We start from the raw sequence: 15,947 nt of genomic DNA on the forward strand, positions 1-15,947 counted from the left end.
CTCAAGAAAGAACAAACATAGATATATATATATTTCTTTATTGCCCACAAGGGGCTAAACATAGACGGGACAAGCAAGGACAGACAAAGGGATTAAGTCGATTATATCGACCCCAGTGCGTAACTGGTACTTTATTTATCGACCCGGAAAGGATGAAAGGCAAAGTCGACCTCGGCAGAATTTGAACTCAGAACGCAGTGGCAGACGAAATACCGCTAAGCATTTCACCCAGCGTGCTAACGTTTCTGCACTCTGTTAGTTATGATGACAATTGTTCCAGTTGGTCCAATCAACGGAACAGCCTGCTTGTGAAATTAACATGCAAGTGGCTGAGAACTCCACAGACACGTGTACCCATAACATAGTTCTCAGGGAGGTCCAGTGTGATACAGAATATGACATGGTTGGCCCCCTTTGAATTACAAGTACAACTCATTTTTGCCAGCTGAGTGCACTGGAGTAACATCAAATAAAGTGTCTTGCTCAGTCAAATGGTTTTTCTCTAATACGATTTCTTTTGTAATAATAAATCTCTGAACGAGGTATAAACAGTAACTGCATGACAATGTAAGGTATACTTGCCATCTCAATATGGCTAACCACTAAGGGTGGGTGTTACTGTAGCTTGTAGCCCCAGGAGAACGTCGTCTCCAGCTGGCTACAAGCTACAGTAACACCCACCCTTAGTGGTTAGCCATATTGAGATGGCTAGTATACCTCACAGATTTCTTTTGGGTTCTGAGACAATATTTTACAACAAAAAGATTTTCACCTGATTGTAGATAAAAAGAGAATTCCACATACATTTCCAACAATTTCACAGTGAAACTTCTTTATCCAGTGTGTTTTTTATTATGAATTACAAAACGAGACATCAGTGAATGATTTCCTGATAAGGTTTTTCGGATCTTTTCCTTTTGAACGGCAGACAATTTCTAGTTAACTAAACACTTTAAAACTTTGTATACTGGTAGAATGTGTCAAAAGAAAGCATTTTTTTCTCTTGGCTTTCTTGAGAAAATTGTAATTTGTTTGTTTATAGTAGTTTAATTTTTCGAATTTTAACCAATCCTATGCTCTCTTTTGAGCTAAAATCATTTGCTGCGTCTAAAACTGAGACAACATCCTGTAACTAACCCTAAATTTTTTTTTAATTGTTAATGCCGAAATGCTCGGATTTTCAGACGAAATATCTTACAAACTATAGAATTTTCTCAATAAAACCAAGAGAAAAAGATGTTTTAGGTATTACATCGTATACGATGAAATAGGTATTACATCGTATTCCTGGAAGCCGGATTAAGAAGTCTGATGTTGTATTTATCAGGGGTCGGGTACAATTGAAGATGTTTCTGACTGTATTAAACACATTCAACCAGTATACGAAGTTCAAAACTTTTTAGTTACCTAGAAATTATGTTACAAAATGCCGTTCAAAAGGAAAAGATCCAGTTTCTCTCCAGCGTGGGCTATATTTGTGAACTGCAAGAATTGAAGTGTCAGAAAACGTTTTCCCTCCACATTAATACTCAGTCAAACGGTTTCTCTCCAAAATGTATCTTTTTGTGCATCACAAGATTTGGATTCTGAGTGAAAGACTTGCCGCAAATATCACAATGAAAGGGTCTTTCACCCGTGTGAGTACGATTGTGGATAACAAGACCAGAATTCCGTGTAAAAGATTTACCACATATTTCACAACGATAAGGTTTTTCGCCAGTGTGAAGTCTTCCATGTTTTTTCAATTCACCATTACTACTAAAAGATTTTCCGCATATTTCACAACGATATGGTTTTTCCCCCGTGTGAATCCGTTTATGCCTCGTTAAGTCACTGTTATTTACAAACGATTTACCGCAAATTTGACAAAAATTGGGCCGTTCTCCCGTATGCATTCGCTTGTGAACCACAACGTTAGAATTACTAGAAAATGATTTACCGCAAATTTCACAGTGATATGGCTTTTCGCCCGTGTGGATTCGTTGATGTCGTTTTAAGTGATCGTTGGTGATAAAAGATTTCCCGCATATTTCACAACGATGAGGTTTATCCCCGCTATGTATCCGTTTGTGTTTTGTTAAATTACTGTTAGAAACAAAAAACTTCAAACATATTTCACAGTGAAACGGTTTTTCTCCGGTGTGAGTACGTCTGTGAATAACAAGATTTGATTTGTGAGTAAAAAACTTCCCACAGATTTGACACTGGAGCACTTTTTCTCTAGTCTGTACTTTTTTGGGCCTGTTCAGATTACTATTTATAACAGACATTTCTCAACTTTTAATCAGCTCCTCGATAATTAATATAAAATACATTAATCACTTGGACACTTCTAACACAACTGAGTTTTTTTTTTTTAACCATGTAGATACAGTTATAGGGACAATCGGTGGTGAAAGCCTTCATCTATTTATAACAGACATTTCTCAACTTTTAAACAGCTCCTCGATAATTAATATAAAATACATTAATCACTTGGACACTTCTAACACAACTGAGTTTGTTTTTTTAGCCCCTTGTGAGTAGTAAAGAAATAGGTATTACATCGTATTCCTGGAAGCCGGATTAAGAAGTCTGATGTTGTATTTATCAGGGGTCGGGTACAATTGAAGATGTCTCTGACTGCATTAAATGTTTACAAAAACAAAGCAGAGAGAGAGAGGGCCATAAATAATAGGTAGCAGAAGTCCTGAGAAAACAGGAATTTCTGTAACGGGACGATAGCGCAGGAGTAAGGCAAATGAAAGACACAGAGGTACAGGACGGATGTTAGGGGGTGAATGCGTAGGATATAAATATCGATATGTCTGTGTGTGGGTAATGTGGCTTGAATAGTTCGCAATTGTTTACCACGGATGGAGAAAAGTTCAGAATGAATTCTGTTAATTGCAATCCACATAAGGTGAAGGCAGTGCGTGATATAACAAAGTTTGTGATGAAGTAAAGTATTTAATCATGAAGGTAATGGAAAACCAACCCTGAAACATGTATGTAACCGTATGTTATCCACAAGCACCAACGTTCACCTTGACAAGAGATGATTACTAAATATTCCTTAATTAACTTGTGTGAACTAATTTTCTCGCACCAAGTAGACGGTGTCATTCACAATTTTTTCCCACCTTCAATGACATCGGTGTCATAAGTTAAAAGTGTCCATAAAAATTTAATACAGTCAGAAACATCTTCAATTGTACCCGACCCTTGATAAATACAACACCAGACTTCTTAATCCGGCTTCCAGGAATACGATGTAATACCTATTTCTTTATTGCCCTCAGTGGGCTAAACATAGAGGGGACAAACAAGGACAGACAAACGGATTAAACCGATTATATCGACCTCAGAGCGTGACTGGTACTTATTTAATCGACCCCCGAAAGGATGAAAGGTAAAGTCGACCGCGGCGGAATTTGAACTCAGAACGTAACGGCAGGCGAAATACGGCTTTTGACGATTCTCACTTATTTCCAGTTAAAAGCAAACCCATTGATAAGCTCATCCGTAATGAATATATAATACTTTATACTTCGATTAATATACCCACGCTGTTGATAAATATATGCTAGTGCATATTTTTTCTACCTTATGGATCACACACACACACAATTTCTTGCAAAAAATAAATTCAAAGCATATTTATCGACCCCGAAAAGATGAAAGGCAAAGTCGACCTCGGCGGAATTTGAACTCAGAAAGTAACGGCAGACGAAATGCCTATTTCTTTACTACCCACAAGGGGCTAAACACAGAGGGGGGCAAACAAGGACAGACGTAGGTATTAAGTCGATTACATCGACCCCAGTGCGAAACTGGTACTTTATTTAATCGACCCCCGAAAGGATGAAAGGCAAAGTCGACCTCAGCGGAATTTGAACTCGGAACGTAACGGCAGACGAAATACCTATTTCTTTACTACCCACAAGGGGCTAAACACAAAGGGGACAAACAAGGACAGACGTAGGTATTAAGTCGATTACATCGACCCCAGTGCGAAACTGGTACTTTATTTAATCGACCCCCGAAAGGATGAAAGGCATGGTCGACCTCGGCGGAATTTGAACTCGGAAAGGTATCGGCAGACGAAATACCTATTTCTTTACTACCCACAAGGGGCTAAACACAAAGGGGACAAACAAGGACAGACGTAGGTATTAAGTCGATTACATCGACCCCAGTGCGAAACTGGTACTTTATTTAATCGACCCCCGAAAGGATGAAAGGCATGGTCGACCTCGGCGGAATTTGAACTCGGAAAGGTAACGGCACGTCCAAATATAGAAATATAGATATATGCACATCCAAAAATGAAACTGACGTCAGTACGCATGCGTAGTTAGAGAAAGATTTTCACGTCCGCTTTCATATCCACCTTTGCTTAATTCGTTGTCTTTTCTTCGATATTTCTCATCTCCCTGTCACAGTCCGACACTCTTGTACTTCATAAAACATTTCCGTAAGTATTCTATAACGAAACTATTATATCTGTTAATACTGGGTGTTTTCGTCGGCATTAAATGATTCCCTGATATCGACATTGTACCCTCGGCGAAGGTAAAACGAGTGGAGATCGCCACCCTTCTACCGCTTTCGTTTTTTTTTCCTTTTTTTCAATATTTTCTTCGGATTTCTTTATACGGGAATACGATTTGGCGATCTTTCGTCTCTAATAGACCTTTCCGTCGATTTCCGTAAAAATTTTTTTTTTTTTACATATGGGCTTGCGGGAACTTTTGAAGTAATATACATACATATACACATACACCGAGTAAAAAATTTCAGTTATCTCTTTCTTTCACACATTACTCTCTCTGTCTCTTCACACACACTAACAGAAGCACTTCACTTACACAACATACTGTCCGTCTCCCACACCCCATCAAACACACACACACACACATGTACATCAATGCTTCACATGCACGGTAACTTCAAAAGAACTTCCTTCGTCATACAAATCGCTTTCTCTTAGCCTCTTTCGCTCTCATTACTTCAAAAGTTCCCGCAAGCCCATATGTAAAAAAAAAAAAAAAATTTTTTTACGGAAATCGACGGAAAGGTCTACTAGAGACGAAAGATTGCCCGGATTTCTTTATACGGGAATACGATTTTTATCCCAAATATAACGTTTTTCAAAATTTTATCCCCCACCCCACCACCACCAATTTCTTAATTTTAGACTTTGCTAGGTCGTCGTTGTAGGATCGACTACTTGCGACTGCGCGTGTGCGCTCACCGGGACCACTGTTCGCTTGTAGTACATTTAGGTACTACTAGCGAACAGTGGTCCCGGTGCGCACGCGCGCCAGCTCGTCATGACTAGTCGATCCTTGCTTTGTGTCTTTGTGTGTTATTTACTTTGTTTAACAAAAAATATTTACTTTGTGTAAAAAAGAAGTAATATACATACATATACACATACACCGAGTAAAAAATTTCAGTTATCTCTTTCTTTCACACATTACTCTCTCTGTCTCTTCACACACACTAACAGAAGCACTTCACTTACACAACATACTGTCTGTCTCCCACACCCCATCAAACACACACACACACACACATGTCCATCAATGCTTCCCCTGGACGGTAACTTCAAAAGAACTTCCCTCGTCATACAATCGCTTTCTCTTAGTATCGACGGAAAGGTCTACTAGAGACGAAAGATTGCCAAAAAATTATTTACTTTGTGTAAAAAAAATTATTTATTTTGTGTTTTATTTACTCTGCTAGGTCGTCGTTGTAGGATCGACTACTTACGACTAGCTAGCGCGGATGCGCGACTTGGCGTGCGCGCGCACCGGGACCACTGTTCGCTAGTTGTACCAAAACAGAACAAGCACACACACACACACAACCCATTTCTCTTCCCAACTGACAATTGATTTCTTTATTAGCCACAAGGGGCCCAAAATAGAGGGGACAAACAAGGGCAGACAGGACACCTCAGAGGGGACAATATATAGAACAAATATGAGATGAAGACAAGATATTTCGGCCAGTTTAAATTCTAAAAGATTCAGTATTTTCTGTACCTTAAACAGTATTTTTCACACGGTCTTTTTTTTATCTTATTTCAGATTATCAGATAATATTTACGATTAAAGAATTCTTTACAGTGGATACATCTTCATTATTTATCATCTTTTGAAGGCAAAAAGAAAATGTTTTACTGAACTTCTATAATTGTTTACATAAACTTGTGGATAATTTATTTTCATGAGGTGAGAAAAATTATGGAAGTTGAATTATGTGAGAAGAATGAAGAATTTAAATCACAATGTAAAACTTCTGATTTTCCTGAAGATATAAAGAAAGAGGAAAAAGAAACACCTTATCACTGTGATACATGTGATAGATCATTCTCTGAGAGATGTCACCTCAATAAACACAAATGTATTCAAACGAGGGAGCGACCATATCAGTGTAATAATTGTGGTAAATCATTTTCGCATAACCGTAATTTAATTGTTCACATACGTATTCATACTGGAGAGAGACCGTATCATTGTGATATCTGTGACAGATCTTTCTCCACAGGAAGCAGCTTGACTAAACACACACGCATTCATACAGGAGAGAAACCATTCCACTGCGATCTCTGCGGGAAATCGTTCTCTGGCAGTAGTGACTTGACTCAACATAAGCGCTTTCATACAGGTGAAAAGCCATATCAGTGTGATATCTGTAATAAATCATTCTCGCAGAGTGGACACTTAACTGTACACAGACGTATTCATACGGGAGAAAAACCATATCAGTGTGATATCTGTAGTAAGACCTTCTCTGAAAGCAGTCCCTTAATTCAACATACGCGTATTCATACGGGAGAGAAACCATATCACTGTGATATCTGTGGTAGATCATTCACACAAAGTACCCACCTAACTATACATAGACGTAAGCACGCAGGCAAAAAACTCTATCCTTGTGATATCTGTGGTAAATCATTCTCTCGAACTGGTCTATTGGCTCTTCATAAATTAGATTGTAATTAAACAAAATTGTTTCAAGTGTGAGCATGACAGAAACTGTAATGAAATTTCAAGATGTAGTCTCTTGTGATTATCAAGAGTAAAGTTGAGGTACATGGCCTAGTGGTTAGAGCAGCGGACTCGCGGTCGAGGGATTGCGGGTTCGAATCTCAGACCGGGCGATGTGTGTGTTTATGAGCGAAACATCTAAGCTCCACACGGCTCTGGCAGAAGGTAATGGCGAAACTTCTGCTGACTCTTTCGCCGCAACTTTCTCTCACTCTTTCCTCCTGCATCTTGCAGCTCACCTGCGACGGACCGGCGTCCCGTCCAGGTGGGTAACCTATACGCCAAGAAACCAGGAAACCGGCCCTTATGAGCCAGGAATGGCTCGAGACGGAACAAATAAATAATAAAATATAACCAAGAGTAAAGGCAGTGCTCCAGCATGGCCGCAGTCAAATGACTGAAACAAGTAAAAGAGTAGGAGGATTATTTCTCTAATCAATATTCACCAACACAGTCCCAATTACACCATGTAACGATTTTGTGTAGGTGGGTAGTAACAGTTATTTCTTATTTGCTTACCCCTAGAAAGTATGAAAAATGGCTAACATTTCCTTCACACTTTGCTTTTGTTATAATATTTATTCAATCCCCAGAGAATCCCTCAAAGAATCATGGCTATGATGCTCCTCCACTGCTCCTGTTCATCATCAGAGATGTACATGATATCGGCCACCAAGAGACATTCTCAGGTGGTTATGGTCAGGCAATTGACAACTAAATTTATTGTATTGAGCAGAATATTTGTAATGGAAAATAAGTCAGCTTCGAACAACTGATGTCCAGGTCACAAAAAGTACGAAGGGGACAGTAGGGATTTCTTCGTATTTCGTACATAGAAGCAAATATGAGATAACACTTACTCACCAAAGACAAGACAAAACATAATTTTTATTGTACAGCACTATTTATGTAACTTGTATTAAAATCTTATGTTCATATTCAATGTGTACTGTATCTTAATTGTCATTGTATAAAAGTCGGCATTTATATCATTTAATCTTCTCTTGTCTTTGAATCATTTATCTCTGAAAAATTTTTAGTCAAATAAATTGACCCCATTACTTTTCTGTTTTTTCTTACAAAAATATGGTAGACTTTTTATCCATTATATCCATTTTCTGAGAGTTGTGAGACTACAAAGTCGATTAGCAGTGGGGAGCAGACTTATGTAGGTCTGCCTCTGTGCGTGTATGAATATACATACATATATGTGTGTGTGTGTGTGTGTGTAGTGGATCTTGCAAACATGAAGTGGATTCGATCCACCACAGCTAAATTTAAATTAACACTGCAACCCCGGTGGAACAATGGTTTTTCTCTGACAGCAGTTTTACATTTTCCAGATGCTTTTAGCTAGGCCGAAATAATGTTTTCACCACTTGACCCATTCTAATCTCTTCTACTCCACCAAAAGCTAGAATAGAGATAACAAGACCACCAACTAAATCTATTGTTCTCAATGATATATCTATCCTTCTGGATGATTATAAAAGCAAGCACACCCCAAGCAAAAATCAGTTAGTCACAGTCGGCGACAACTCAACGAAGTCTGGCTAACCAGCTAGAACATTGGGAGAAATGGAGTTTACTGTCAGCAACTGTGAGACAACATCCCACACATTACAACTCTCACTATCTCTAATTCTGTTCTCTTACAATATCATTCTATCTCTCTCGGTATTTACTACTAAACACTGAAGAGGACACAAACACAAACTTTACTTCGCATGCTTTTGGATTTAACATAACCTGCCCATCGAGGCAAGGTATTGTAACAATGGTAAATAAATATTTCCTTAAAACTTCATGCATTGTTCATTCACATCCTACAGTATGCAATTATAACAACAAATTTTTATCATTACAACTGCTGACTCTGACATTTCATTATATTGTTTACAAATCAATTTCTCCCGTTAAAAATATATATATATATATTCGGAGACCCCCTTCGGTCACGACACTGACCATGGGATTGCACCTAGAAAGTTACCCTCCTAGACACAAGTCCGGGCGAGGTTGTTTATGGAAGACCAGCAGTCGCCCATGCATACCAGCCTCCCCTCTCCACGCCACCAGTGTAATTCCAAGGGAAAGACAAAGGTCGATACAGCTTGGCACCAGTGACGTCGCAACTCATTTCTACAGCTGAGTGAACTGGAGCAACGTGAAATAAAGATATATATATCAGTGGCGTGCTAATCATGCACTGCCTGTCCGTTGATTTTTAAAAAATCAATTTAATAACCAAATGTATTCATAGCCACATTGAAAAGTCATCCAAATCACTGCAAACTGAGCTAAAATAGTTACTTTGTTACAAAAGAAACCCATCTGGGTTCGATACTTCGCTGTGTCGCCCTGTTCCGCTTTCACCAGGCGTGCTTAAAGAAGAACGCATATGAATTCTCTCCCCTGCTCCACATCCTATCTTGCAATTGCTATCATTTCAATGCCTGAAAGATTATTTTTGTTTTTTTATTTCAGTAAAATAACTACAAAAGGCCTGCTTTGGCTCTCCCCCCCCCTCCCTTTATGTCAGATCTTTACTCTTTTACTCGTTTCAGTCATTTGACTGCGGCCATGCTGGAGCACCGCCTTTAATCGAGCAACTCTTTACGTTCTGAGTTCAAATTCCGCCGAGGTCGACTTTGCCTTTCATCCTTTCGAGGTCGATTAAATAAATACCAGTTACGCACTGGAGTCGATGTAATCGACTTAATACCTACGTCTGTCCTTGTTTGTCCCCTCTATGTTTAGCCCCTTGTGGGCAGTAAAGAAATAGGTATTTCGTCTGCTGCTACGTTCTGAGTTCAAATTCCGCCGAGGTCGACTTTGCCTTTCATCCTTTTAGGGTCAATAAATTAAATACCAGTTACGCACTGGGGTCGACGTAATCGACTTAATACCTATGTCTGTCCTTGTTTGTCCCCTCTGTGTTTAGCCCCTTGTGGGTAATAAAGAAATAGGATAGATAGATACTGCTCCTTTATAAATACGAAACAGATATCACCTCTACGCATGCGTCGTCAGTGAAGAATTTCTGCTTCTGTTTCGCAACAGGGTTTTTTTTTTATATCTCATGTTTTCTCTCATTGCAGTCGTATCACTATTTATCCTTTACAAAGCATTTCCGTAAGTATTCGATAATGAAACTATTATATCTGTTAATATTGTATGTTTTCTTCAGCACTGACTGTACTCCCTAACATGCCCCCCACTTTGAAAAAACGCAATTGAATGGTGCTCGTCAGAGATCGATATTAATTCTGCTCCACCTACTTATACACACATACAATAAATGCAGACACACACACATTAGTCAAACATATAGCCACATATACACACACACACACATACGTGTGTGTATGATTGGTGTATGTGATCGCGGTGGTCATTTGTGCAGATTTGGTGTGATTTCTTTTTTAAAAACAATAATGAATAATGCAAGAATATATTTATTTATAAACAGCGTAAATTAACGAAGGTATAAACCTGACGTAAATACACGAAGTTGACTACTTTCACTTCTGACAACTAAAAGCATGACAGTGCCTAACTTCTTAATTCCACCAGTGTCAATACTTATAATAGTAATTAATACTTAAAACCAAATTAATTTGGTTAATGTTTACAAGTACACAGGGGAGTAAAAATCGGCCTTTTGGTTAATGCTGACATCACCAGGTGACAAAATCGAAAAAATATATATATATAGTGGAACGTGTGTGAAAAAAAGGTGTAGGAAACGAACATCAAGGGAAAAATGCCCGGAAAGTAACGATGGGATGTCTTTGGAGAATTGACGAGATCCGATGTATTCATTCATAACTTTCAGGAAAATGAATGTTTTAAAATGAAATTTTATATAAATACTTTACACATGGTATAGATTACGATTATAAAGAAATTTATGGGGGAACTTCTTTTCCGAGGGGGTGGGAAGAGGAATTCGGAAAATTCACAAAATCCGATTTTTTCCCTCATAACTTTGCGGAAAAATTGGCTTTCTTTTTCATTTTATCAAATTTAAATCTTATTTATTCATTGTAGTTTTGAATTAATCATGAATTATCTCATAGCTAGAATGTTTTGATGATGTGATTGTTTATTTTTTTGGATAACATTGTAGGGTAGGTGTGAGAGGCTGGATCTGGCTGGTTTGAATATAAACAAGTTGAAAATATTTGCACCTCTTTAAATGCTATGTTAAATATTTTCTATATCTTATACAGTATATCTCACACTATATTTTTTCATCTTATTTCAGATTAACATATAATACTTAGGATTAAAGAATTCTTTACAGTGGTTACATCTTCATAATTTATCATCATTTCAAGACAAAAAGAAATTGTTTTACGGAAGTTATATAATCGTTTACATAAATTTGTGGATAATTTATTTTAATGAGAGGAGAAAAATTATGGAAATTAAATTGTGTGAGAAGAAAGATGGATTTAAAGCAAAATCTACAGCCATTGATTATCCAGATGGTTTAAAGAAAAAGGAAGAAAAAGCACGTTATCATTGTGATAGATGTGATAAATCATTCTCTGTGAAATGCCACCTCAATAAACACAAACTTATTCATACAGGAGAGAGACCACATCGTTGCGATATCTGTGGTAAATCGTTTTCTAAAAGGCGTAATTTAATTATTCACATTCGCGTTCATACTGGAGAGAAACCGTATCATTGTGATATCTGTGATGAATCATTCTCTGCGGAACGGCGCTTCAATAAACACAAATGTTTTCATCCCGGATGGAGACCACATCAGTGCGATATCTGTGGTAAATCATTTTCTCTTAATTGTAATTTAATTATTCACAAACGTATTCATACTGGAGAGAAACCGTATCACTGTGATGTCTGTGGCAAATCTTTCTCCGTAGGAAGCATCTTGACTAAACACAAACGTATTCATACAGGAGAGAAACCATTCCACTGCGATCTCTGTGGGAAATCATTCTCTGGCAGTAGTGACTTAACTCAACATAAGCGCTTTCATACAGGGGATAAACCATATCAATGTGATATCTGTAGTAAATCATTCTCGCAAAGTGCACACTTGACTGTCCACAGACGTATTCATACGGGAGAAAAACCATATCAGTGTGATATCTGTGGTAAATCATTCTCTGAAAGTAGTCCCTTAACTCAGCATAAACGTGTTCATACAGGAGAGAAACCATATCACTGTGATACCTGTGACAAATCCTTCTCTGAATTACGTAGCTTAACTAAACATAGACATATTCACACAGGGGACTAACGATATTTGTGTGATATCTGTGGTAAATCTTTCTCTGAAAATTGTCTTCATAAACGTGCTCATACATGAGAGAAACCCTCTCACTTTAATGTCTGTAATAAACTAGTCATAGTGACATCAAATATGGTGGGTGTGGAATGAAGAAGCGAAAATTCCTATTTTCTTTTCTCATAGAGTGACAGTTTATGAAATGTATCTCAGACATGTTCTCAGACACTGCACTACTGTTTTCCTCTGCAAAATTGAAATAACAGCAGACCATCTGAAAAGGGAGCCCTTTGAAGTCCAGTCCTTGCTGAGCCTTTTCTATGGCAACTCTGTCTTGGTTGTGACCACATGGAAAGGTTTTTTTCTGTGGTGTGTGTGACTATTGCTCCTCCCTTTCCATCTAGTGTTCGAAACCGCGCCACATTCTTTCTCTTGCATTTTCTGATTCATTTGTTTCCTTGTAATTAAAATACGATAAATAAAATTGTTTCAAAGTTTGAAAATGACAGAAACTCTAATATAATTTCAAGATGTCGTCTGTTCTGATTGTTAACAGTAAGATTGTTTCTCTAATCAATATTCACCAACACAGTCCCAATTACACCATGTAACGCGATTTTGTGTTGGTGGGTAGTAACAGTTATTTCCTATTTGCTTACCCCTAGAAAGTATGAAAAATGGCTAACATTTCCTTCAAACTTTGCTTTTGTTATAATATTTATTCAATCCCCAGAGAATCCCTCTCAAAGAATCATGGCTATGATGCTCCTCCACTGCTCCTGTTCATCATCAGAGATGTACATGATATCGGCCACCAAGAGACATTCTCAGGTGGTTATGGTCAGGCAATTGACAACTAAATTTATTGTATGGCATAGGAGTGGCTGTGGTAAGTAGCTTGCTTACGAACCACATGGTTCCGGGTTCATTCCCACTGCGTGGCACTTTGGGCAAGTGTCTTCTACTATAGCCTCGGGCCGACCAAAGCCTTGTGAGTGGATTTGGTAGACGGAAACTGAAAGAAGCTCGTCCTATATATGTATATATGTATGTGTGTGTCTGTGTCTGTGTTTGTCCCCCCAAAATCGCTTGACAACCGATGCTGGTGTGTTTACGTCCCCGTAACTTAGCGGTTCGGCAAAAGAGCCCGATAGAATAAGTACTGGGCTTACAAAGAATAAGTCCCGGGGTCGACTTGCTCGACTGAAGGTGGTGCTCCAGCATGGCCACAGTCAAGTGACTGAAACGAGTAAAAGAGTATTGAGCAGAATATTTGTAATGGAAAATAAGTCAGCTTCGAACAACTGATGTCCAGGTCACAAAAAGTACGAAGGGGACAGTAGGGATTTCTTCGTATTTCGTACATAGAAGCAAATATGAGATAACACTTACTCACCAAAGACAAGACAAAACATAATTTTTATTGTACAGCACTATTTATGTAACTTGTATTAAAATCTTATGTTCATGTTCAATGTGTACTGTATCTTGTCATGGTATAAAAGTTGGCATTTATATCATTTAATCTATCTTTTTCTTGTCTTTCAATCTTCTGACTGTGGCCATGCTAGGGCACTGCCTTGAAAAATTTTTAGTCAAATGAATTGACCTCAGTACTTTTCTGTTTTTTCTTATAAAAATATGGTGGACTTGTACACATACATACTGATATGCATCACAATTTGTTTTCTAAGTATCAACGTCGATTTTGTAGATATATGTGATGTGTGTCACTATGTACAGTGTGGCCCAAGGAACTGTATTCACACTTTACATGACAATTCAAATGATTCGAATTTACGCGAAGACATGTTGGGGCAAGCGAAATCGAATTGAACCAGCCAGGATCCCTGGTCTGGTGGTACGTAAAAAGCACTATCCGACTCGTGGCCGATGCCAGCGCCGCCTCGACTGGCTTCTGTGCCGGTGGCACATAAAATACACCAATCCGACCGTGACCATTGCCAGCCTCGCCTGGCACCTGTGCAGGTGGCACGTAAAAAGCACCCACTACACTCACGGAGTGGTTGGCGTTAGGAAGGGCATCCAGCTGTAGAAACATTGCCAGATAAGACTGGAGCCTGGTGCAGCCTTCTGGCTTCCCAGATCCCTGGTCGAACCGTCCAACCCATGCTAGCATGGAGAACGGACGTTAAACGATGATGATGATGATGATGGTCAAAAGATACTCTCACTCTTTAAATCACAATAAGTGCATTGTTTCTTGACAATGATTAATGGTTAAACACAAACTGGTAAATGCATTTTTATAAATATTTTAACTGATGACCATCACTCTCCAAACACATTTGATACCTGTGGGATGACGTCAGCAGCTGGGTGCGTTGACCGGAAGTTGGGGCAAGCGGAAGGGGCAGCCGTGAGGCGTGCGCAGGGAGCGGGGTTTTCAGCTTTTCCAATGAGGGTCGTCGAGGTGTTAAGACGTGTGAAGACGTTGCTAAGGTTGGGTGAAGCAGCTGCTATCTTTAGCGTTCGGGTCGGGGCTGTGACGAAGGATCCGTTACCACTGAAGGGTCTCTGGACTGGAAGCACTCCGTTGGTTACAACAATGAGGGTTCCGGTTGATCCGAATCAACGGAACAGCCTGCTCGTGAAATTAACGTGTAAGTGGCTGAGCACTCCACAGACACGTGTACCCTTAACGTAGTTCTCGGGGATATTCAGCGTGACACAGAGAGTGACAAGGCCGGCCCCTTGAAATACAGGTACAACAGAAACAGGAAGTAAGAGTGAGAGAAAGTTGTGGTGAAAGAGTACAGCAGGGATCACCACCATCCCCTGCCGGAGCCTCGTGGAGCTTTTAGGTGTTTTCGCTCAATAAACACTCGCAACGCAAGGTCTGGGAATCGAAACCGCGATCCTATGACTGCGAGTCCGCTGCCCTAACCACTGGGCCATTGCACCTCCACTGAAGGGTCTCTATCAGAGCGAAGAGAAGGTAGGTGCCTTTATATATCGACTATCTCGCAATGGTGTTCCATACTAACATGCAGATTTTCTGGAGCTCAGTAGTTGCAATTGTGACGGTTTATTGAGCCATTTAACTTAAAACTGTCCTTTCATTTGCCCAAGAGCACTCACAAAACTCAACTCTCTGTTCAGGATCATCTTTATTTAGAGCACAGATTAATATTGGAGTGTAACATTTCCAACCAACTAACTTTAAAATGCGATGGGCTCTTGATTTTAGGATTCCCATCTCATGAGCAATTTGTCTGACAGATTTCTGTGGGGATTGTCAGAGGGTCTCCAGCAATGGTTCTTCCTTTGTGGGGCTAGTTGATGACTGTGGATTTCATGAATGTTCCTTATCGACATTATGCACGGCTCCATCTGATTCAAACTTATATCCGTTCGTGGCCGTTGCCAGCCTCGCCTGGCCCCCGTGCCGGTGGCACGTAAAAAGCACCATCCATCCGTGGCCGTTTGCCAGCCTCGCCTGGGCCCCGTGCCGGTGGCACGTAAAAAGCACCATCCATCCGTGGCCGTTTGCCAGCCTCGCCTGGGTCCCGTGCCGGTGGCACGTAAAAAGCACCATCTGTCCGTGGCCGTTTGCCAGCTCCGTCTGGCACCTGTGCGGGTGGCATGTAAAAAGCACCCACTACACTCACGGAGTGGTT

At 39.5% G+C, this 15,947-nt stretch overlaps 3 protein-coding genes across 3 annotated transcripts; 2 read left to right on the top strand and 1 right to left on the bottom strand.

The window, feature by feature from the left end:
- Positions 1-654: 654 nt before the first annotated feature.
- LOC115226494 (zinc finger protein 596-like) lies at positions 655-3,209 on the bottom strand. Its single transcript, XM_036515090.1, has 2 exons — positions 1,459-3,209; positions 655-904 (listed from the first exon to the last, which is right to left on the bottom strand). Exon 1 carries the CDS (start codon positions 2,268-2,270, stop codon positions 1,530-1,532), a length of 741 nt encoding a protein of 246 aa, XP_036370983.1. The 5' UTR covers positions 2,271-3,209; the 3' UTR covers positions 655-904; positions 1,459-1,529.
- A 992-nt stretch (positions 3,210-4,201) lies between these two features.
- Positions 4,202-7,205, top strand: LOC115226652 (zinc finger protein 239-like). The gene is made up of 2 exons (XM_029797664.2): positions 4,202-4,456; positions 6,078-7,205. The coding sequence occupies exon 2, from the start codon at positions 6,234-6,236 to the stop codon at positions 6,993-6,995; it is 762 nt and encodes a 253-aa protein (XP_029653524.1). The 5' UTR covers positions 4,202-4,456; positions 6,078-6,233; the 3' UTR covers positions 6,996-7,205.
- A 2,931-nt stretch (positions 7,206-10,136) lies between these two features.
- LOC115226495 (zinc finger protein 239-like) lies at positions 10,137-12,835 on the top strand. Its single transcript, XM_036515084.1, has 2 exons — positions 10,137-10,175; positions 11,311-12,835. The coding sequence occupies exon 2, from the start codon at positions 11,467-11,469 to the stop codon at positions 12,316-12,318; it is 852 nt and encodes a 283-aa protein (XP_036370977.1). The 5' UTR covers positions 10,137-10,175; positions 11,311-11,466; the 3' UTR covers positions 12,319-12,835.
- The last annotated feature ends 3,112 nt before the right edge of the window (positions 12,836-15,947 follow it).

Source organism: Octopus sinensis, linkage group LG30 (genome assembly GCF_006345805.1).
Source record: "Octopus sinensis linkage group LG30, ASM634580v1, whole genome shotgun sequence".
Classification (NCBI taxonomy): domain Eukaryota; kingdom Metazoa; phylum Mollusca; class Cephalopoda; order Octopoda; family Octopodidae; genus Octopus; species Octopus sinensis.